Source organism: Microplitis mediator, chromosome 3, assembly GCF_029852145.1.
Source record: "Microplitis mediator isolate UGA2020A chromosome 3, iyMicMedi2.1, whole genome shotgun sequence".
NCBI classification, from domain to species: domain Eukaryota; kingdom Metazoa; phylum Arthropoda; class Insecta; order Hymenoptera; family Braconidae; genus Microplitis; species Microplitis mediator.
This window is the reverse complement of record NC_079971.1, coordinates 4,576,188-4,602,002: the sequence shown is the minus strand read 5'-3', so window position 1 is coordinate 4,602,002 and position 25,815 is coordinate 4,576,188. Positions and strand designations below refer to the sequence as shown.

Genomic DNA, 25,815 nt, shown 5'->3' with positions numbered 1-25,815 from the left:
TAATTTAAACTTTTGAGGAAAATAATTGTGGACGTACTGAAAAATTACTTAAAATATAAATTCTGTGTAAAACACAGAAAATTATTTAATGAAATTTAAAAAAATACAACGAATATTCCGCTAAAAGTCACACAAATGTCACACAGTCAATTTGTATAATGAGTTTAATTTATTTAATATAAATATATTAGCGAGTGTGTATTTTAAATTGATATGTAATGTAATGAGTAATGAATGCCTAAAAAAAAAAGATTTTATATAGCTTTAAATAATCGAGCTCGCGATGAGACCAATTTAAATAATTAAATTTAAAATCAAATATTAAATTATATTCTTGTCTAAAAGATTTAAATCTATTTCCATATAATGTATTGTTGTAATAAATTTATTTACCTAATAGATTTTAAACGCCGAATAATAATTGTAAATTATTATGTGTTGGTAGAGATGGATATTTATGATCGGGTGTAAATAATTATACATATCTAATTAGTTTTAATAAATCATTGTTTAATACCCGTTATTTTAGAATTTAAGGGCAACCTCAGTCAATATTCCCCACTTTTTAAAAATATCCAGTAAAATAATTGAAGGATCAATTGAAAAACAGGCGACGTGGTTGCAATTTTATCGAGGTATAGAATTTTTTAAAAAATTATTTACAATTTTTTTAGCAATTAGAAGTTTAGTAAATAAAATTTAGCCGGTAAAATTTGAAATTTTGAATGATAAAATTTAAATGAAATTTTATTTGACTCCTAGTTCAAAACGATTAGAAGTTACGTCATTGAATAATTTTTAAAAAGTGGGAGAATATCTGAAAAAAAAAAAAAAAATCTTTAGGACTCTTGACACAAAAATTTGTGGTACATAAAATATAAATTTATACATTAGCGCAATTAAATATATGGACCACTGTATTGTACTGTAATTATTATTAACAAAATAAGAGGCATGATTACAATTCGTCGTTTTTTGAAATTTTTTTTTTAACTGACCAATTTGAATTTTGTTTCTTATAAGTTGAGAATTTAAATTTTCAAATTAATGGGCACATTATGAAATGCGATGCACGCAGTGGCGGTAATGTGATCTTGTCACGTAAATTAACAATTTAAATTTGAATTAAAATAATTTATATTTATATTGTAACTTATATTCGCTATGATAATAAAACTTTTGTAAGTTTGCGTGTCTACTTAACTGGAACACGGAAATTTATGAGATAACTTTTAGGTAATTTTCAAAACTTGTCTACTGAGTGGAAAAAAAAATTCACTTCAAATTATTAAAAAAAATTTCCATATCAAACTTCAAAATATATGAGTTTAGAACTTTAAATTTTTATGCAAATTATTTTGAGTTCATTTACCACAGATTTATTTTTCCCGCATATTTTTTTTTGTAAAATAAATATGAGATTCATATTTTTCTCACTTGCCTATTTTTTAATTCACTTTTAACTGAAGTCGTCACTTGGGTCAGTTCTGTACTAAATTTGAATTCTGTAATAAATTTGAAATTTCAATTTTTGAATTTCGCGCCAACTGCATTCGCATTTCAAAATGAATCCAATTTAATTATTTTGTTATTAATAATAATAAAATGTGGAGATAAAACTAAATTACAATGAAATAGAAAAAAAAATAAATATGAAATTTAGTTTTGTAAATAATTGGGACCAAAAATTATACAATTATAGATTCTCAAAATATTTTTGAAAGCTAAAAAAATTTAAAAAGAAATATCACGAATGGCGGCAAAATAATTTATTTCTTCCCAATTAATTTTAAAGCAGAAATCTTACAAGTTTTCATATTTTATTAATTATAAAAGTAATTAAAAATAAAAACCATTAGTACATATCAGAAATTCATAAATCATTTGTGTAAAAATGCGTAAAAAAATCAAAATTATTATTATTATTTTAAAACAGAGTTTGTTTTAAACTTCAAACGACATTGTAGCCGAAAAAATTTTAAAAGTAATTAATTAATCGATTAATTAATGATAATAAAATATAACTAGAGCTTATAACTTTGAAAATCAATAAATTATTGATTTGGCATAAAAATGCCAAGTACCAATTACCAAATAACCTTCCATATCTATTTAAAACCATTGAATGTTAGGATAATTAACAGAATAATTTAAAATTTATAATAATTAATTATGTATTTTACATGAAAATTTATTATTTATTATTACTAATATAAAAAAACTATTTATGTCCTTCGTCAATATAAATATATAGATGGAGCACTATTTTTTGTACTTACATGTACTAATTATTTTAATTATTAATAACATCTGTAGTCAATGTATATACATATGTATATTATGATAAAAAATATAACAAAAGTAATCTTATTATTGTTTTTTATTCAACTTTTTTTTGTTGATAAACAAAATTTATTCATCATTTTTTTAAATAAATTTGTGATTTCAAATTTAAAATTTTTCCCGCCGAAAAATTAAAGTACTGATTTTCCAGTCACTTAAATTTTTTTAGTTAAAAAAAAAATATTTGTTTGAAAAGAATTTAATTTAAAAATCTTTTTGAATTTATTTTTAAAAATTGGCTGCAAACTTGAAACACAAAAATGGTAATGGAAATAAAATTAATTACTTTGGATGTTTGGGATAAAATCTCTTGCAATAGGGTCGAGGTACCTCCTGGTCACTTTAGGGCCAGTTTTGGACACTTGAAAAATTAAAATAAAATAATTTGTAAAAGACCCAATCACATAATCAATTTTTAAAATATGTTTAATGATACTTCTATCCCACTACTAAAATGAAACTTTTATTTTACACTTTTTCATTAATTAAAATAAAGAAATAAATGTCCAAAAATGGAGCAGTGGCCACAAATGGTACCTCTACCCTAAATTTCTTATTAAAAAATAATTTTTCATGTTTCTATAATTATTTATTTATAAATTTATAAAATAATATTTACAGTAAATTATTGCTGAGTATATAATTACTCATAGTTTTAAAAAAAATTAATTCAATTTGAATTTCAGTGGAGAAAAAAATAAGAAAAAGAAAAATGAATTCTCAAAATATGAGAAACGAGATAATGTACGCAATTTCTTACAAGTATTTATGAAAATATCGATTCTCATATAAATCTTAATTAATTTTTACTTAATTATGTACATATTTGGAGACAATTGCACATACTGGCAATATATTTACACTGTAATCTCATCACAGCCATAAAAGTCTCATTGAAGAGATTATTAGCCAATCAAATTAATTACAATGACCTCCAGCCATCATTTACAAGATTCAGAGTCAGTTTCGTCATTTTTTATTTTATCCTCCGAATTTCCTTCTCCAGTTTCTAAATTATCCTCACCAATTTCCTCCTGGGACAGAGGAAAAACTCCTTCATCCTGGGAATCAACCTCCTTACTATCTGAATCAGTCTTATCGCTTTCATTAAATGAGTTATCATCTAAATGACTCTGACAAAAAGAACTATCATCAAGTTTGCTTTGACTCAAGCTTTCGTCATCCTGACTCTTATCTTCCTCATCATTATCAGCATTCCTGGACCTGGTTTTTTCCCATTGTTCTACTAAATCTTTCCAAGGATCTTCAAAAAATGATTCATGTACGTAATTATTTCCATTACTTTCCTTCTTTCCTTGGTAATGATTCTAAATAAATAAAAATAAATCAAAGTAAAAATAAACGAACCCAAAAAAGAAATGATCTTGAAGTCAGCAGACGATTAACAATTTTCAGAATTTTTTTTAACATCAATTCCAGAAAAAAAAAACTAAAAATTTAAAAAGTCACACGTGCAATTTTTTGAAAAAATAAAAAAATTATCAGACGTCTGCTGACTTCAGTATAAAAAAAAATAACCTACCGAATTCCGACCACGTGAGTAACGTGGGTTAAATTTTGGTGAAAATGATTTATTAAAATTACCACGTGGACTGAAACCAGGACTGTCATTTCTACCAAGTGAGTAACGTTGATGTTGTCCATAAAATTGTCCTGTTTGTTTCTGGGTACGATAAAATGGCGATGTTGGTGATAAAGTTGACGACGGAGATGAGAGTGATGGCGAAGGCAAACTGCTGCTAAATGGCGAAGGTAAACTATTATTGAATGGAATATAATCATCACTTGAACCACTGGTATTTAATTGTTCATTATTTGTCGTCGATGGTGATGTGGAATTAGAATTATTATTTTTATTATTCCAATAACCTCTTTGTTTACGATAGTAAGGTTTAGGTGAATATTCACTTTGTCCCTGATGACGACCACGTGGTGTACTAAACGGTGATTTATTCATTTTTTTTATTTAAATTTAAATTTAATTATCACTCAGTAAATTATTAAACTTTTTAAAATTTATTTATTAATTTTTACACCAACAACTTGTTTGTACAAAACCTACAAAACAAAACTCAACAAAACCAACATGGACACTGGACACTATATGTAATCGATATTGATGCTCGATTGCTCACAATCGATTGTACTCAATCGATAACTCGAAAGTTTTTATTTTATTTAAAAAAAATAACTACTTAAAATTTTTAATTACAAATCATTTAAAAATTAATTAATTAATCTCGAGTAATTAAAAGTATTTATTAATTTAATTAAATAAATTAAAAATTTAAACATTTAATTGTTGCCGCGCTTTGCGCATGCGTCAGAATTACCGACTGCGCAGTGAATGCAGCAGACGTCAAATTTAAAATTATAAATAAATGGAGTAAATAATTAATTTTAAAAATTAAAAAAAAATACGCGGTTTAAAAATTTTTGAATTCGTAAGCGCGCTTTTTTAAATGTTATTTTTTAAATTATTTACTCTATTTATTGTTTTAAATTTGTCATGTCTGCTACACTCACACTAATATACGCAGTTCGTAAATAGCGCGCATGCGCGGTCTTTTTTAACTTACGGCTGTCTTGTAAATTAGTCGCTTGTGGTCGCTCGCGTCGATGACAATAAACTTTAATACTCTTGGGTCCGCACCCGTTTTCATAAATAAAAGACTGTAGTTTATTATTACTTGTGTGTACATAATTGCTCGATGATACATAAAAAAATCCATGGGGCTGGTGTACTCTCAATTACTCTCGGTCTCAATGAACGCATCGAGTGTCGTGTTGGTGCGCGTGTGTTTTTTTAAAAATAATTTACTTTTTTTTTACCAAATATAATATTACACTTAAATAATTACGTTCTATTTGAATTTTAAATTTGAATAATTATTTTAAAAATAAACTCGCGCAATTTTATTTAAAATTTAATTAACTCGGAGCACACAAAAGTTGGTGATAAATAAAAAACGTGGCTTGTAAACCGGCAGAAAATCACGTGTAAATAAAAGAAAAAAAAAGTTTGTTATTTTTGTGGTGAATTAATAAATTTATTGTTATTATTTGTAGATACCGAGTTATGATTTATTGAGCAAGTAACATCTTGAATAAAGACCGAGCGTGACTGACATTTTCACTTACTTTGTATACAGAGAGAGAGTATGCACGAGAGTAAAGTTATTTAAATAAGAACGAGTACGAGATCTTTCAAATGACGGCTAAAAAAATAATAAATTCACCCAGTGACTCTCATTTTATTTATTTTATTTTAAAATATAAATAAATAATAAATTGAGATTATTTTTACTGTAAGTAAACAAGCGACAATGGGTTTGGGTCAGAGTCGCGATGCAAATGGAAATAGTGACGGCTGTGGTGATGCTTCTGTTGATGGAGGTGATGGTGGTCTTGGAATGCGAGATGGACTGGGTATCAAGAGTACGACCGGTCAACAACATCATCAGCAGTATCGATATTGTCAGACGCCGAGTTTGGGAACTGGGAGTCTGGGTGGACCACCACCGCACACTAGGAGCGGGAGTGTTAGATCCACACCGAGACAACCTATGCCCGATACCATTGAACTCGAGAGACGTTTCACTAAAGTCCTTGTAAGTTTATTGTCATTTGATGCTTTTATTTTTTTTATTCTTTAGTTTTTTATCCTGATTTTTTCGGACAATTAACAATTTTGGGTTTTTTTCAAGACGTCAATTACAAAAAAAAAAACTAAAAATATGCACATGTAGAAAATTTAAAAAACTAGAGGTGCAATTTTTTTAAATATTTTTTTTTTCATAAATTATCGTTTTGAAAAAATTCAAAACATTAGACGTCAGCTAACTTTAGTATCGTTGAAGAAAATTGACAATTTTTGGAGTTTTTTTTCAACAAATCAAAAAAAGAAGAAACTAAAAAAATGCACATGTAGAAAATTTAAAAAACTAGAGGTGTAATTTTTTAGAATATTTTTTTTTTCATAAATTATCGTTTTGAGAAAATTCAAAACATTAGACGTCGGCTAACTTTGGTAACGAAGAAGACAATTAAGAATTTTTGGAGTTTTTTTTTCAACAAATCAAAAAAGAAAAAACTAAAAATATGCACATGTAGAAAATTTTAAAAACTAGAGGTGTAATTTTTTAGAATATTTTTTTTTTTTTCATAAATTAACGTTTTGAGAAAATTCAAAACATTAGACGTCGGCTAACTTTGGTAACGAAGAAGACAATTAAAAATTTTTGGAGTTTTTTTTCAACAAATCAAAAAGAAAGAAAACTAAAAAAATGCACATGTAGAAAATTTAAAAAACTAGAGGTGTAATTTTTTAGAATATTTTTTTTTTCGTAATTTATGATTTTGACAAAAATCAAAACATGAGATGTCGGCTAACTTTGGTATCACAGTAGAAAATTGGGAATTTTTGGAGTTTTTTTCTACAAATAAAAAAAACTAAAAATATGCACACGTAGAAAATTAAAAAAGCTGTAGGTGCAATTTTTTAAAATATTTTTTTTGTAATCTATCATTTCTAAAAAAATTAAAAAATTATTAGACGTCGGCTTAAGTGTCATATTTTTTTATGTCATTGTCAGAGTACTCGCTCTCAAATGTAAAATAATAAAAATTCTTAGTGTACTTGGATATGTTAATTACGTTGTAAATTTTCCTGTCAACTTAAATTTTTTAAATTCATGATTTATGATTTTATGAGCCATAATTTTTTTAATTAATTATGATGTCATTTCAAGATTACTTATTATGATTATGCAATTAAATAGCCTTGGTTTATTGTTTTACTACATATTTTTTTTCCGTAAAAGATATGAATCATTGGAACGGTTTCAACGTCAAGATTAGAAACTTTTATTTAAATTACGCTTCAGTACTTCTTTTAATTATTTATATTTATAATACTTATAATTAATTTTTTTATATAATTAATCATAAATATTAATTATTAATAATTTGAAATATTTATTACTTATTCCATTAGTCTAAAAAAAAAAATTAAATACATAATTAAGCCGAATGAAAGAAAGAGTAACAAGAAAAAGATTCAGAGCGAGAATAAAAAAAAATGAGAGATTAAAATTCCACAAGTGCATCCATGAAGTTTGATATGACACCGCAATGTGTCACGTCGTAATCGCGGTTTCTATATTTCCCAAGTTTACTTTTTTTTTTTTTACTCCATCTTACGTCTCTCCGCTTATTAAACCATAAACCAATACATGAAATAAAATAATTCCTTATCGAATACAATTGACTCGCTTTCATTTTTATTTCACAATTTATTGCATTTATATATTTATATATTTAGTTTCATATCCTCGTGCTTCCACATAAAAAAACCGTCATATTGTAAAGCAAATATAGCAGTAGAAATTATATAATTAAATAATGATATATATAAGTAAATATATATAAACATGTATGGATAAAGTGTTTAACAATTTGTCAAAGTAATTTCAGAGTCATTAGCCCCGAGTAATGTTAAAGACAACGAGCAACGACCCATCACAAACAACACGGACACGAGGAACGAGTACGAGTACTCTCTACTCTCTTCCTCAATACAAAAACTACTCTCCCTTTACTTAACTTGTCTATATTTTACACACGTTGTGCTGCTTTATAAACGATCTCTTTGGCTGGCAACTGTATTTATTCATCCATAACACGTGACTATGGTTTACTTGGGTTTACTGTAGTCCCTGTAGCTGTAGTCCTATACCTTTTACATATATTTATATATATATATATATAGTTGTGGGAGGCATACGAGTATTATACAGCCGGACGCGTTTGACTACCGTTCACTATCGGTTAATACCCAACAATATAATAATACACACAACAAAAACCTATTCGTTTCATTCGTCAATTCGTCCTGTTATGTATGACTCAACATTGCAATTTTAATTCTTTGTTTATATTATTTACCATTTCCTATGTATACTACGTATATATGTGGATATGTGTACAATTATTGTTAAATCACTTTGTCTAGACTTGAAAAATTATTTTATTTATTGATTATCATTACCGATGATTATCATATATTATCAGTTATATATATTTTTTTATAACTACAATATATTTTTATTTTTAGAAAATTATATTTATTTATTCCCTGTGGAGTATTAATTTTTTTTTCAATTCGAATTCTTTTTTTTTATAAATTTTTACAGTTATTTTCATAGAACGGTGTCATAGTATAGATTTATATATATTACTGTTAAAAAAATTTTTGTTGTACAATAGTTATTTTACTTATCAGTTAATATCTATTAAATATATCATTTTTACTCCTACATTCTTATTTTAATTACAAGTTAATTTATTTATTCAAATTTACTAGTGTGAAAGTAGCAGCCGAAAAATTTAAAATTATAAATAAATAGAGTAAATAATTTAAAAAATAAAATTTTAGAAAATACGCATTTGAAAAATTTGGAAATTAATAAGTGCATTTTTTAAAAATATTTTTTTTTTTCGTATTTACTCTATTTATTTATAATTTTAAATTTGTCTGATGTCTACTACATTCAAATTTTGGAGTATTCTGTAAAAATTCTAATTTATTTTTTTAAAAACATTTTCATACAATGGTGTCAGTATATATATATATTCATATATATATTACTGTAAAAAAAATTGTAATTGTACAATAATTATGTTATTAATCAATTACCATCTCGGCTGCCCAATTTCAAAACACAGTAACTGACGAAAATAAAATTTTTGAATCATAATCACAAGACTACTGGAACTAAAAATACTAAAAAATCGATTTTTAAAAATTTGTCCCTTACTGTGTTTTGAAATTGAGCAGCTGATTTATTATACATATATATATATATATATATATATATATATATATATATATATATATATATATATATATATATACAATCAATTATAAATTTTTCACTTTGATACTTTTTTATTTTAATTCAAAATTAAAATTTATTTATTCAAATTTTGTAGTATTAATTTTTTTAAAATTCTAATTCATTTTTTTTTTTTAAATATAAATTTACAATTATTTTCATCCAATGGTGTCCCAGTATATGTATATGTATGTATATATATATATATATATATATATAATTCATTACAAAATTTTTACTCCGATTAAAAATAAAATTAATTTATTAAAATTTTCGAATATTAATTTTGAAAAAATTCTGATAAATATTTACGATTGTTTCCGTACAATGATGTCATATTATACATGTACATATATGTAGATATATGTATATATATATAAAATAAAATACAATAGTATGTGATGGTGAACGAACTAAACGCGAAGAGAATGACGCGTCACTTAATTTTAGACTTTGCTCACTCATTCACTACATTCATCATATAAATATCATCTCTAATATATATTTATATATTTATTGTCAACCATGTAAATATTTTTCCTTAATTTGTTTATTGATAAATATTTATTGTTAAATTTTTACGGTAAAATCGTGTAAAATTATTTGATAAATTTAATCTTGAGTAATTATGAGTTATTTAATTTATGATAACACTGAGTTTTATTATTTTTTTATTTAGAGATTTTAATTGTAATAAATATGTTGGATGTGAATGGGTGTAAGTTAATGTTTTAAAATAAAAATAAATATGCTGATAGATGAATGGACTCATACATACGTAATGTGACATTCAAGTGAGCGGATGTTAACGAATTATACTTCCCGAAGATAAAAAAAACTTTTTTTTTTATTATTTTTATTTACTTTTTTTTTAGTCAAGGAGTAGAATAGAAAGTATTCATCTTTTAATAGATGACGAATGACTTGCAGTATATATTTGAATGTGATTTTAATTATTTATTTTTATTTTTATATTTGTAACCGACTATTATTTTTTAAATTTAATTTTTCATTTTTCATTTATTTCAATTTAACATTTAGTGTCTTTTTTATAATTACTGTAATTAATTATAAGCTATGAAAATATCATTATCTTTTAAATGATAAAAAAAATTAATTTAATTTTGTCAATTTAAATTAATTTCATACTTGACGTAATGAATTTTATTTTTTTTTAACTCAAATTGTTTTACAATAATTGTATACTTTCTTTAAATTATTAATATTATTTTTAATTCGCTTTGTATTTTTCTAAATATTTAATTAATAGTTTTGTTTTATTTTTAAGTACATTAAAAAATTAAATTATAATTTTATATTTTAATAAACTAAAGTATTAAATTTAAAAAAAATTTTTAATGTTTAGAACTTACGTAAATTTTTTTCTTTAAAAAAAAAAAAATTAACAAAAAATTACTTTTTCTCTAAAAAAAACTCCCACTTATGTAATTAAAAAATACAAGATGACTGAGCCAGTAAATTAACGCATAATCAGTGAATGAACTGTCATATTTTTTATACTTTTTCTACAAAAGGATTCAAAAAGATTTTAATTGAAGTTCTGAAAGGTCAATCAAATATTTTCTCAATGTAATTGTAATTAAAGTCTAAATGACGTATGTAAAAATTCAATAACGTCTACTTAATGATTGTGACCAGTAGGTCATGATCATTTACTGGACCGATCACTAATTATTTGAATTTTAAAAAATTTAATATATACCAAAACTTTAGAATACAGACATAAATTTTAGTAGATTCCATAGAAATTTATCTGTTGCATTTGTCCCCATGGTAGAATTTTCAAAAAATTTCGCCATAGTCTCTCATATTTTGTCGAGTAGGTTCCAAAAATCTCGTTTGGTTCAAAAGTTTATATATACATTAGGGTGAGCCAAAAAAACCAACCTATCGAATTTATGTCTTAAAAAAGGCCTATATATCGAGAAAACAATTCTCCCATTGGGCAAAATTTTTAGCTCAATTTTAAAAGTTGTCGGTAGCCATTTGAAATTTCCCATTTAAATAACATGCAAAAAAATCTTTTTTGATTAAAAATATTATAACTTTTGAACCGTGTGAGATAAAAATTCGGCTCTAGAATATTCTTGTAGGGAATTAAATTTCTTTAAAAAAAGTCCTGGGAGTCGAATTTGTAAACTTGATATTTCGTATACTAACAGGCCATCAAAGTCTAGAGTAAACAGAATCATACGAATTTAAGGCTTTTTTATTAAAAATATCAATACTACGAGAAAATTTGTTCTACATGTAGTGCAATGAAATCACCAACAATATCCACGTTGTAACAAATAATATTTTGTTATCGATCACAATAAAAGAAAAGTATTTGGAAAATCCAAATAAAGCCTTAAATTTGTATAATTCTGTTTACTCTGGACTTTGATGGCCTGTTAGTATACGAAATATCAAGTTTACAAATTCGACTCCCAGGACTTTCTTTTAAGAAATTGAATGCCCTACAAGAATATTCTAGAGCCGAATTTTTGTCTCACATGGTTCAAAAGTTATAATATTTTTAATCAAAAAAAATTTTTTTGCATGTTATTTAAATGGGAAATTTCAAATGGCTACCGACACTTTTTAAAATTGCGCTAAAAATTTTGCCCAATAGGAGAATTTTTTTTCTCGATATATAGGTCCTTTTTAAGACGTAAATTCGATAGGTTGGTTTTTTTTGGCTCACCCTAATATACATGTATATCTTTGGCGGTTTTTGACCTCGAAACGAATAAAAATATCAGAAAAAATTAATTTTTAATTCAATTTTGTCTTAAAACTTCAAAATAAAAAAACAAAAAATCTACTCAGGTTTTTTTTTATTAAAAAAAAACTTGTTTATTTAATTATATATTTTACTAATGTAATATAATACTACTACTAAAAAAAAAATCCCATATGTTATAGGCATCAATGGATTTACCTCCCGACAAAGCGAAGCTTTTGAAGCAATACGACAATGAAAAGAAGTGGGATATCATATGTGATCAAGTAAGTTCATCATAATCATTGTATATGACTATTATACATCAATATATACCGACAGAAAAAAAAATATACAGACGTTTGTGTTTAAAAAAAAATATTGAGCATGATATAATATTAAATAAAGACACGCGAGGTATACCAACACATGAATAGAATAGTGTTATTGCAATTTTAATTTCAATCGATATCAATCTCTATATATATTATACATATATATGTAGATATATGTTCTATGTTATAGCATAGAAAGTCTATGTAACAAATGATGTAACATTTAGAATAATAATCTCTTGCAATCATACAATTCATGATTCAACTCATATATTTTTTTTTTCATCAGTTACATATTCTTATATTTTATGATTTATAAAAATAAATATAATAATTTAATATATTTTACAAAATTATACAGAAAAAAATGATTTTTTGATGCAAAAAAAATTTTCTAAGGACTAGAAAAAATTTCTTTGCTAAAAAAATTTTTCTTGGCTCTAGAAAATTTTCATTTTCAAGTCAGTGGGAAAAAATTCTTAGGAAAAGTGAAAATTTTTGAGACGAGTAAAATTTTTTCTAGTCCTCAAGTCCTAAGAAAATTTTTTTCTTCATTTCCCAATGAAAATTTTTTTTCGCATCTCGAAATTATTTTTTTTTCTGTGTATATTTTATATACTTATATATACTGATGAAGTGTGTACATTTATTAAGTACTTAAGGATATAATGATATATTTCAACAGATAAATTTATTTATTTTTAGAGCCGACTTTCGCGAGATCACAAGATCGGTAATAATAAGAGCACCCGAAATTTGATACCACGGATTTATTTATCGATAAAAATTGATACATGAGTAAAGCGCCGGGTTATTCACTGTATTATATCTTTCGGATACTATATATATATGATATATGCCGAGTATATGAGACGGATGTAATGCAAGCCGCGTTATTATACTCAAAAAAAATGTAAAAAATTATTTTCGCAGCATCCAACACGTGTTTTGATACTTTATTATTTTTTTTTTTTTTCAACAAACAGGAGCAGTTTTATTTTTTAACCGCCGGTTTGTTAATAAAAATAAATTATTAATTTACTTTCCTGCAGCAATAAAAAAAAATTTATGACCAAGACAGGTGTGAAAATTTAATTTTTTTTTAAATATAAATATAAAAAAGAAATTATAATTTAATAACTCAAGTGTTTATACTTTAATTGATGAATCGTTAAATTATATAAATATAAAATATAAGATGACCTTCGAGTCAGGATTTACAACCGGAAGAAATTAAAAAAAAATAAAAATTTAAAATAAGAAGAGAAACTTTTTAACTTAGACAGTTTTTTTTAATATTTCTTATGTGGCTTAAAATAAGTTTATTCTTAGAACCCACAAATTATGTGCATACATATAACTTATGTATGTTCACATATATATATAGTACATATATGTGTCCATACTAATGTAGGCATGAAAGAGATACTAAATACACGGATGGAAAATTTAATTAGACATTTGTTTACACGCATTTTTGTAATTATATAAATGCCGTGAATTAATTTTTATTTATTTATACACTTTTATCTTAATTATGTACATTCCTTTATTATGTTTACTCGCCCATAATTTATTTATAAAAAAAATAACTGACATTTACTAAAAAAATTTAAATTTAAATTAATCTTTTAGGAAAGAGTTCAAGCTAAAGATCCACCGTCTCATTATCTTGCCAAATTACGAACTTACCTGGACCCTAAAGCATCAAGAAGTCATCGAGTATGTTAATTAATTATATATAATTATTTTAAGAAGTTCATTAGTTACATTTTGTATAATTTATAAAATTTTTAAACTTAACGCGGGAAGAGCAGTGGAAAAATTTGAATTTTTAGTGCAGAATTGAAGTCCGTATAAAAAACTGATAGTTTGCACTGTAATAATTGAGGCCACTTGTTACAAAGTAATAACGAAAGATACAAAATTTTACAGTTTCTACTCCAAAATTTAAAAGTTTAAAACTTGTTTACTATTGAGGGGTAACGTCAAGCGATTTTTAATTCAATTCAATTCACGGGTAGACACTGGAAACTTAAAATAGAGTAGCGTTTTTTGAAACGTCAACCGAGGGCTAAAAATAGATTTTCAAAAATTCTAATTCGTCTGCGAGAAGAATTGTTTTAAAATTATCATTTACTTTCCGAGTGCAACAAAAATACTCGTTTATTTTTCTGAGAGAAAAAGGTCCGACGTTTCCCTTAAGGACTGAAAAAATTTTCATATAAAACTGTAACGTTTTAGAAAAGTCATAATTGAGGCCAGGATTTTTGATTTGATTTAAAGATAACAATTAATAATTAATGATGTCAAATTTTTTATATTACGGCAGGAATATTGGTCTTACAAAAAAATTTTTTAAATAAAATTTCTTCAGAATTTAATTTTATAAAAAAAATGTCTCTTATAATTTTTTGATATGACTAATAAGAAAGCCGTAATTTCAAAATTACGATTTTCATAATTAACAAAAATTTGAATCATTCATTATGAATCTTAATTCTGAAATTACGGTTAAAATATTGATCGAATAAAAAAATTTTTCAACTAAAAGTTGTTCAAAATTTAATTTTATAAAAAAAATGTTTATTATAATTTTTTGATATGAATAATAAGAAAGCCGTTATTTCATTATTAAGATTTTCATAATTAACAAAAATTTGAATCATTCATTATGAATCTTAATTTTGGAATTACGATGTAAATATTGGTTGTATAAAAAAATCATAAGAAACATTTTTTTTAGAAAATTATATTTCCTATAACTTTTGTTTGAAAACTTTTTTTATAAGACCAATATTTTCGCCGTAATATGAAACATTTGCACCATTCATTTCGAAATTAAGGCAGAAATTTTGTCCCTAGTCATAGTTTTTACAGTTTTTAAGTAGAGGGACTTTGCTGATATTTGAAACTGTAATTTTCCGTGAAATTTTCAAAATCGCACTTGTATACATTTTTTTATTTAAATTTGCCGCGAATATTTTTGAATTTTTTTTTATAAATTAGTAATTAAATATTTTTCTAGTTAAAAATTTATCACAAGTTATAATTAAATTATTATTTAGAAAAGAAAAATGGTTGGTGAATCAACGTCTACACAAGTTCTGAGAGATTTAGAGATATCATTACGTACAAATCACATTGAGTAAGTTCTTTAAATAATTATTGTTATTTTTAAAAATTTAAACATTAAAAACAATTATTAAAAACTTTCACTCGTGAAAAATTTCTTTTTTTTAATTTTTTAAAATCTTTACACTTCAGAAAACACTAGAATAATATTTATGACTCACCGGAAATAAAATAACTGCGTAATTATTTGAATAATAATTTATTGTAAATAATTTATTAGATGGGTGAGAGAATTTTTGGATGAAGAAAATCAAGGATTAGATGCATTAATAGATTACTTAAGTTTCCGATTACTTATGATGAGATACGAGCAGCGATTGATGGAAATCCGTACCGAGTCTGAGGAGAAAATCCAAACGAGTAAGTGTTTAAAAAAAAATACTTGTCCATAATCCATAAATTAGACAATTTAAAATAAATGATTATTTAAAACGTAGGTGGTGTAATTGAGAACGTGACACTTAATAACGGGTGTCTGCGGCCACCTCTACACGAGCTCAAAGATAGTCCGAGTGTTAAAAGACGTTCGAGACATGTAGCTAAACTAAATATGGGTGAAGCTAAAGATGACATTCACGTTTGTATACTTTGTATGCGTGCTATTATGAATAACAAGGTACATTATTAACTTCCTGTCATATTTATTTTATTATTAAATCCTACGGGTAATAATTCATTTAGGACACAGAAAAAAAATTATTTCATCCCGCAAGAAATATTTTGTATTGTGAATTTAAAACAATAATTTTTTTACCACAAGAAATTTTTTCTCACTCCAAATAATTTTTCTTCGTACTCGGAAAATTTTTGCTTTCAATTTTTTGGAAAAAAATAAAAAAATTCCGAGACGTCGGCTAACTTTATTATCATCAATTTATGTCCCTGAAGTTAATAGACAATTAACAATCTTCGGATTTTTTTTTAAAACAAATCTAGGGTAAACGCAGCAATAGATGGACGGTTAAGCAGACTCTCATGTTTTTTAATCGAAATGAAGCAATAAAATATAAATAAGTTATAATAAAATGAATTATACTTGAGCAAAAATGTTTAATTAACGAGAAAAAAATAATTAAAACTTTGTATAACGTAGTGGTTGATTACAAAAAAAGAAAATTTAAGAAAAAGTCCGAATCCCCAGTAGATGGACGAAATCTCCAATAGATGGACAGCCAATACCAGTAGATGGACGCTTCTTGCAAATGATATTTTCGTCTTAGTAAATTAGTAAATTTTTCATAATACCAGCATGTGTTTAATACAATTAATCAAAAAAACAAATGTGAGATAATAATTTTCAAAATATATGTAGTATTTTTATTATTTTAAAAAATTTCTCACTCTGACATATTAGGTAACGCAAAATATATGATAATATATTACGTAATATTAATTAACAATTTATAAATCATTAATTATTTTGCTTACATTTTATTTATATTAAAAAAATAATAAATAAATAAAAATGAGTTTATGTTAACAAACAATTTTATTTAAATGTTATGAAAAAAAAAAAAAAAAAAATTGAAAATTTATCCGATAAATCTAATGTCCATCTATTGGGTCAAGGTCAGAAATTTATCTCCAATAGATGGACGGCAAATTTTATTAACTTTTTTCAATTTTATTAGTTAATTATTAAATTAATAAATTTGTTAATTAACTACGAACATAATCACATGATCCATATCTTGTTTTTTTATTTATTTATATTAGTTTTAACAAATATAGTTTACCGGTTGTCTGTCACATGCTTAGTAATGGTGGCGCTTTTGAAGCAAAACGTCGTCACGTCAAAATAAAAATAATTTTTTTTACGATTATAGCATATATTAAATTGAAAAAAAATTATTTTCTATCATCAGAAATATATAGTTAAAAAAAAATTTTTATGTTACATTTTCATTCCTAAATTTTATTTAATCGGTTATTAAAATAATATTCGTCCATCTATTGGGAGGTGTCCATCTATTGGTGTATTTACCCTATGACCAAAAAAAAAAAACTAAAAATATGCACATGCAGAAAATTTAAAAAACTATTGGTGCAATTTTTCAAAATATTTTTTTTTATAATTTATCGTTTTGAAAAAAATCAAAAAATTATGAGACCTCGGCTAACTTTACTATAATTTCAATTCTCGTAAAAATTTTTTGGACAAATAAAATTTTTTCTCGTCGTAAGAAATTTTTTATTTATAATTCATAATGCAAAAAATTTCTTTGAGTAAATAAAAATGTTCTTGGGGTCAGGAAAATTTTTTTTTCTGTGTATATTATTATTTATATGTATATATATTTATATATTTTATTAATTAATTGACAGTATGGCTTCAATATGGTGATACAACACAGAGAAGCTATTAATTGTATCGCACTGAGTTTAATTCACAAAAGTTTACGAACAAAAGCACTCGTACTCGAACTATTAGCGGCTATTTGTTTAGTAAAAGGCGGACACGAAATAATATTATCTGCGTTTGATAATTTCAAGGAGGTCTGTTTGGAAAAAAAAAGATTCGAAACATTGATGGCGTACTTTACTCAATACGATAATTTTCACATTGAATTTATGGTTGCTTGTATGCAATTTGTAAATATTGTCGTTCATTCCGTAGAAGATATGAATTTCAGAGTTCACTTGCAGTATGAGTTTACGAATCTCGGTCTCGATGAGTATTTAGAAAAATTACGACACACTGAAAGTGAAGATTTGCAGGTATTTTTATTTTATCAATTACTCGTTACTATTAATCCTTATTTAGTTTTATTGTTATTATTATTGGTTTTTTTTTTTAATCTACAGGTTCAAATCTCAGCTTATCTGGATAATGTATTTGACGTAGCAGCTCTTATGGAAGACAGCGAAACTAAAACGGCTGCTCTAGAAAAAGTTGCTGAACTAGAAGACGAACTTGGTCATGTAAGTATTTTTTTTTTTAATCCTTATACATTTTAATTTATATAATCTTAAATTGGTCAGCGCAATGTAATACAAGTTATCTATAAATTTTATTACCGCAACATCTGTATGATAAAATAAGTAATTGTCTTTTTGCAATTTCGATTAATTGTTTTTTTTTTAATTTTTAATTAACGTCATTTTTTAATCGATGTCCTCTATTTTTTTTTAAATAATTCCATCGACCTTGAACTGTCATTGTACTAGAATTTTTTAAATTAGAGCAGTAAATTGTTTAAAATTTGGCGCGAAGATGAATTTTATTTGAATCGGAATTAATTCCGTCACTTGGAATTTTGAGTTTAAAAAAATCCGCGTATCGAATTAATAGAAAAATTTTTTTTAGTCTAAAATTTATTTACCAAATCTGTGTCTCAAAATTGTCCTGTTTTCAATTAATGCTTTAATTTTTTTAAAATTAATTATCAAAATTTTAATGCGTTCATTACAATAGAAAGTCATTGAATATTTATGATACTGAAGTTAATAAAAATTTTTGGATATTTGTAGAAACGATGAATTATAAAAAAAAAAATATTTGAAAAAATTGCACCTGTAGTTTTTTTAATTCTCTACATGTGTATTTTTTTAGTTTTTTTTTATTGTAATTAATTTGCTACAAAAAAAATCCGGAAATTGAGTGTCTGTCAATTTGCAGATTATGAATATTTAAAAAAAGTGGGGGAGTTTAAAAAATATGTAATAATTATATATAATTTTTTATTAAAGGCGCATGACAGAATGACTGAACTAGAGAGAGAATCTTTGTCAAAATTAGCAGAATTAGAGACTGAATTGGGTGCGATAAAAGTTGAATATGTTGATGCGCTGGAAGCTAGACGATTAGTTGAAGAAGAACTGGCGGCACTTAAAAGACAAAAACAAGACTCAGCAAGACGACAGAGTGTACTCGAGAGTAAGATAATTGAGCTCGAAACCCTCACGGGCACACTCACCAAAGGCTCGACAGTTGCTGGTCTATCTAATGGAACCGCTGGGCTATCAGTAGCCACGTCACCGACCTCCGAGAATGTCGTTTCCTCTACAGTATCAATGTCTCCGATCGAAGACTTAGTCAGGCCACCAGCAGTAGCTGCTCCACCGCCACCTCCGCCTCCTCCTTGTCCTCCCCCACCTCCTCCTCCGCCTATGGTCCCCATGGCGCCTGGTGACAGCAAAATTTCTTGCTCCTCTACCATTCCTCCTCCTCCTGCAGGAATGATGCAGGCTCCGGATGGCGCGATGACCATCAAGCGAAAGGTTTCAATTGTTCATATTTTTTATTTTTATTTTTATTTACAAAATTTATTATTTTATTTATTTAAATTACAGGTACAAACAAAATACAAATTACCGACACTTAATTGGGTTGCTTTGAAACCTAATCAAGTACGCGGCACGATATTCAATGAATTAGATGACGACCGTCTTCATAATCACATTGATTTCACTGACTTTGAAGAAAGATTTAAAATAGGCATGAGTGGACATGTTGCCAATGGCACCAATGAAATTGATGGGTTACAAAGTTTCCCGAGTAAACGATTTAAAAAACCGGAAAATGTTTCATTATTAGAACATACTAGGTTACGAAATATTGGTAAGATTATTATTATAATTATAATATAAATATTTATGTTTGTTTTTTTATTTATTTATTTTTGAATACTAAACAAAGACCAGGAAATAAATATTTTATTGCTCAATGTCATCAGCTGATAAAAAAAATTTATGTCTTTATTTCCTGGATTGGAAAAAAATGAATGCGTTCTAGATCCAGTACATTAATTTTTATTTAAAAAAAAAGTTTTAATGCAAACTTGTAATAAAATAATTTTTTGTATCAAAAATAGATTTAAATTTTAAAAAATCTTATTAAAAATTTGAAATTTTTTAGCGATATCGAGAAGAAAAATGGAGATGCCAATAGAAAAAGTGATAACGGCAGTGAATGCATTAGATTTAAAAATTCTTTCTTTAGAAAACGTTGAATTATTGCAACGCATGGTACCTACGGAACAAGAAGTAAGTTTTCAAAATAAAATAACAGTAATTAAACATAAATTGTATTCCCAATTCATATATTTATTGACAAAACAAAACCTCAGACATTAATTAGATTTTTATCAGTGAGGGATAATTATTTCTTAAATTTAAAAATATCAGTCTACGGATTATGAAATTTTTCGCTCAGTTGATTAATCAAAATAATGGTTAATTACAAGCTTATTATTTTTTTGTGATCAATAAATACATGCAAGTACTAATCAAAAAAAATTTTCCTATAGTTTCCAATATTTAATTTTTTTTTAATTCAAAAATTTAAATACCCGTACAAAAATGGATTGATCACTGACTGATCAATCATCAATCACGAATTGATCAACAACTCATCGTTAATTGATCAATAATTGATCAGTCAGTAATCAACCACGATCAATAAGAGATCACTTGAAGATCAATAACTGATCACTCTGAGGAGAATAATCTGATAGTGATCAATCAGCGACAATCTATAGATCACTCGGAGATATCATAAAAATTGTCCAGTGATGGGATAAAAATTGCTTGATGATTGCTTAAAGATGATCCAGAGATCACTCTAAGATCAATCAGCAATCATCTAGTAAAATTTATTTAAAGTATTCTTGATAATATTTTTAATTACAGCTATTACTTGTATTTATCTATGATATTTATAGTTATATATTCAGTAATGATTCCTTTATAAAGGGCCGATCCTTTCTTGATAATTAAATGGCCACTGTGTGATTTTCATTTAAACACTGGACGATTTTTATGCGATTTCCGAATGATCTATAGGTTGTCGCTGATTGATCACTATCAGATTATTCTCCTCAGAGTGATCAGTTATTGATCTTTAAGTGATCTCTTATTGATCTGTGGTTGATTACTGACTGATCAATTAACGATGAGTTGTTTATCAATCCGTGATCGATGATTGATCAGTCAGTGATCAATGAGTGATCAATCCATTTTTGTACGGGTACCGACAATAAATATATGAATTGGAAATAAATATTGAATTAAATATTAATTATTAATACTAATAATAATAATTACAGATAAAGGCTTACCGAGAATATATAATTGAAAAGAAAAATGTAAATTTATTAACAGAAGAGGATAAATTTTTAATGCAATTAGGAAAAGTTGAGCGAATATCAACAAAATTATCAATAATGAATTACATTGGTAATTTTTTCGACAATTTACATTTAATTACGCCTCAAGTACATGCTGTGATATCTGCCTCAAGTTCAGTAAAATGTTCGAAAAAATTACGCGCTGTGTTAGAAATTATTTTGGCATTCGGTAACTATTTGAACAGCAGCAAGCGCGGTCCCGCTTACGGCTTCAAATTACAGAGCTTGGACACTCTGTTGGACACCAAATCAACCGACAAACGGATGTGTTTGCTCCATTACATCGTTGCGACGATAAGACTTAAATTTCCCGAGCTGATTAATTTCGAGTCGGAGCTCATGTACATTGACAAGGCTGCCACCGTTTCCTTGGAAAATATAACGACCGACGTTCACGAGCTGGAGAAAGGAATGGACCAAGTGCGCAAAGAATTTGAATTGCGCGGCAAAGAAAAACATAACACAGTTCTGAGAGACTTTTTGAATAATTCGGAGGAAAAATTACGGAGATTAAAATCAGATGCGCGTATCGCGGGCGACGCATTCCGTGAGTGTGTTGAATTTTTTGGAGAAAGTCCGAGACAAGCTGATGCCAATACATTCTTTTCGTTACTCGTTAGATTTGCAAGAGCTTTCAAGGTAATTTTTTAAAAATTATTTCATAAAAAATCTGGTATTTAAATCCCGAGCTTTTAATTTTAAAAATTACTGATAAAAAATTAAATTTATTTATTTAAAATCTAGGCTGCAGACCAAGAAAATGAACAAAGACGCAGATTAGAAGCAGCTGCTGCAGAAGCTCTTAATACATCTGAGGAAGTCACGAAACGTAACAAATTAAATCAAAAGAAGCAACAGGTATTTCTTTTAAATAAATCATCAGTAAAAAAAAACTTATTATTTAAGCACGTCGTCTTATAATTTTCTCTGTGTGATCATCAGTGCCTTTTAAATAAATGAATGCATGTGATTATAAACATAGATAATAATACTAGACTAGTTATTAATTTATTAATGTAAATAAAAATAACCGCACGATTTTAGTTTATAAAATGCATGTCTATCGTTTTGAGTCTCATTTCAAACGGTAACGTGATTTTAATTATTTTTTGCTGATAAAATGTGTGGTGTTAAAAAAAGGTAATAAAGAACAAAATACGTCATCGGTACTTACACGACGTGTTTTTTTATTTGTTACATATTTATTTGGGTTTAAAAAGTCACCGAAATTTTGCTGTAACACAAACAAGACATTGTTACATCGTCATCTCAATGAACTGGAGCTCAGAACGTAACATTGTAGAAAAAAACAATTAATATCATGTAAGTCCTCTCTCTCACACTTGACTCTGTCTTTTAATTTCATTTATTATGGACAGGTATCAGTTTTCTATCATTTTATTACCTATTTATCAATTGCGGCGATTATGCATCAGTTTAGTACCTCGTTGACTTCAATTGCACTTTTTTTTTACCAAAACTATTAACTAAGTGACAAATTAATTTGAAAGTCTCATAAATAAATATTTGATTGTAATATTCTGAATAATTACAAATTTTAATTTTTTAAAAATTACTATTTTTTTTTTCGAATGCAAGTAAAAAAAAAATTACTACTAGAGTTGAATTGGTGACGAAATTCCCTCTCATTTGAGTACCCACATCAATATATTTAAATAAAGTTGTCGTTAGTGATCAACTCGCGGTTAATTCGCGGGTAATTAACAAGTAAATGACTGTAATTAAATATATCGATGTGGGTACTCATTTTAAAGGGAATTTTGTCTACATTAAGAAAATTACATTAAAAAAAAAAATTTTATTGTCAGACATTTTTCTTTTTTAATATAGACAATAGATCAGTAAAACGATAGACTGATACTTTGCCATTTCTTCTTACCTTCCTTAACTATTCATGTTAATTATAATTATAATTGTAATTGTCATTTATTAGTATCATTAATCATTAATTATTAATTATTAATCCTTAGATGTTTAATTATTAAATAAAATAGAGCATAAAAGGCACGATGCGGTAGCTTGCATTGATGTTGCTACAGAGAATTAAATGTAATTAATATTTAAATAAATAAATTATTAATTTTTTATTTCTATAAATTTTTCAAGGATGCGGTAATAAATGAACTAAAAAATAAGACACGTTTAGTACATGAGAAAAAATTATTGCAACAAGACGAAGTGTATAATGGAGCACTGGAAGATATTTTACTTGGATTAAGATCGGAACCTTATCGTCGAGCTGACGCAGTGCGTCGTAGTCAGCGTCGACGGATTGATAATCACAGATTATCTCGTACTGCTGAAGAGCTTGAATTTTAAAATATGAATAAATTTATTTTATATAAATATTTAAATGAATCAAAGGTAAAAACGTCCATGACTGCACAATTTTTTTTTTGTTTATTTAATTGAATATTTTTAAAAAAGCAAATCAACATTTTTAATTTTTTAAAAAATGTTTATTAAATTTGTTTATTAATTTATATATTTTTAGTTGACTATTTAAAAAATATAAATGATATATATTTTTCAAAATTATCGTAAAAAAAATATTTTGTAAAAGTATATCTGTAGCGAGGAACAAATTTTTATATTGTATTTTTGTATACAATAACTCAGGCTCTCTTTCTTTTTTGATACTGATATTTATTACCATTATTTTTATACATTATATATATAGATATATAACTTATGATAATAATAATAAATAAAATAGAAATAGAAATAAAAATAAAAACAAAAATTAAATTAGCTGACTGTCAATTAAAAATGAACAAAAACAAAAACAAAAACAAAAACAAAACATATCCATATGCCAGCGCTTAATTACTTTGTACATTTATTTTGATATTCAAATTTTTAATGCAAAAAAAGAAATTGATAACGAAAAATTTTGAAAAAAAAAACCGTGTAAATATGTATACACATTTATATATTATATATATTATTAGTATATACATTTATATGCTCAAGTGACAACACTTTGATAAAATATAAGAAAAAATTTACCATAATTATTATGTCTACATATATTATATATATATATATATATATTATTATTAATTTAAAAAATGTGATGAAGAAATTGTAAAATAAAACTGCCATTTAAAAATTTATTTGAAATATCAAGCACGTGCCATTTGAAATATAATATTTAATATTTTATTGAGTTTTTAAAATTTCTAAATTTTTTTTATAATGGCAGATTTTATATTTATTTATGTATATATATTTATATATATTAGGAGTGTGCGAATCATTTAAATTTTTTGAAGTATTCGTATTGAGTCGAATCGAATAATTCGATTTTTTTTCAAATATTCGTATTGAAAAGAATTCAAATTTTTCGTAGTATTCGTATTGAACTGAATCGAACTACTCAATTCGATCTTCGAATCGAATAATTCGATTTTTTTTCAAGTATTTGTATTGAATCGAACCGAATAATTCAAATTTTACGAAGTATTTGTATTGAAAAGAATCAAATAATTTGAATTTTTCAAAGTTTTTGTATTGAATTGAATCGAACTACTCAATTCGATCTTCGAATCTAATAATTCGATTTTTTTTTAAAGTATTTGTATTGAATCGAACCGAATAATTCAAATTTTATGAAATATTTGTATTGAAAAGAATCAAATAATTTGAATTTTTCGAAGTTTTTGTATTGAATTGAATCGAACTACTCAATTCGATCTTTGAATCGATTAATTTGAATATTTCAAAAAATTGTAATATTTTTTTCTAATAATTCAAATTTTTGACAGATATATAAATAGAGCTGACACGAATTTACAAAAAAATCATTTTTTCAACTTCAGAAACTAAACTTTCCATTAAATAAAAATTTAATATTTGAAAGCTGATCAGAAATTTTTTAATTCGAACCAAAAAATTACAAATTATTCAAAAACTTCCTGATAATTTAAAAAATTACGAATTATTCGAAAATTCGATTCGACTTTCGAGTCGAATAGTTGCCTTCAAATCGATTCGTACATGATTTTCACACCCCTAATATGTATATATATATACATATATGTTTAGTAATATATTCCATAAGTAGTAAATTAAAAATATTAAAGTTTCGTTAGATAATTAAACTCCAAATAATTACTTTGTATTAATTTTTATATGTAAATAAAATAATGTTTATATATATATTAAAAAAAATGTTCGATTTTGAATTTATTATTTAAAAATTATCTAGA

At 25.6% G+C, this 25,815-nt stretch overlaps 2 protein-coding genes across 3 annotated transcripts; one reads left to right on the top strand and one right to left on the bottom strand.

The window, feature by feature from the left end:
• Positions 1–2,467: 2,467 nt before the first annotated feature.
• On the bottom strand, positions 2,468–4,495 carry LOC130665663 (probable serine/threonine-protein kinase clkA). Its single transcript, XM_057466140.1, has 2 exons — positions 3,887–4,495; positions 2,468–3,671 (listed from the first exon to the last, which is right to left on the bottom strand). The coding sequence occupies exons 1-2, from the start codon at positions 4,319–4,321 to the stop codon at positions 3,285–3,287; spliced, it is 822 nt and encodes a 273-aa protein (XP_057322123.1). The 5' UTR covers positions 4,322–4,495; the 3' UTR covers positions 2,468–3,284.
• Positions 4,496–4,959: 464 nt separating this feature from the next.
• Positions 4,960–25,778, top strand: LOC130665660 (formin-like protein). Of its 2 annotated transcripts, XM_057466131.1 has the most exons (15): positions 4,960–5,975; positions 12,189–12,272; positions 13,956–14,042; positions 15,389–15,468; positions 15,676–15,815; positions 15,893–16,071; positions 17,781–18,173; positions 18,261–18,377; positions 19,146–19,676; positions 19,749–20,016; positions 20,314–20,441; positions 21,503–22,222; positions 22,328–22,441; positions 22,804–22,906; positions 23,711–23,851. In XM_057466131.1, exons 1-14 carry the CDS (start codon positions 5,691–5,693, stop codon positions 22,876–22,878), a joined length of 3,201 nt encoding a protein of 1,066 aa, XP_057322114.1. In that variant the 5' UTR covers positions 4,960–5,690; the 3' UTR covers positions 22,879–22,906; positions 23,711–23,851. The 2 variants fall into 2 exon arrangements, with proteins under 2 accessions (XP_057322114.1, XP_057322113.1); XM_057466130.1 differs by lacking the exon at positions 22,804–22,906 and having other exon boundaries at positions 23,711–25,778.
• Positions 25,779–25,815: the final 37 nt, after the last annotated feature.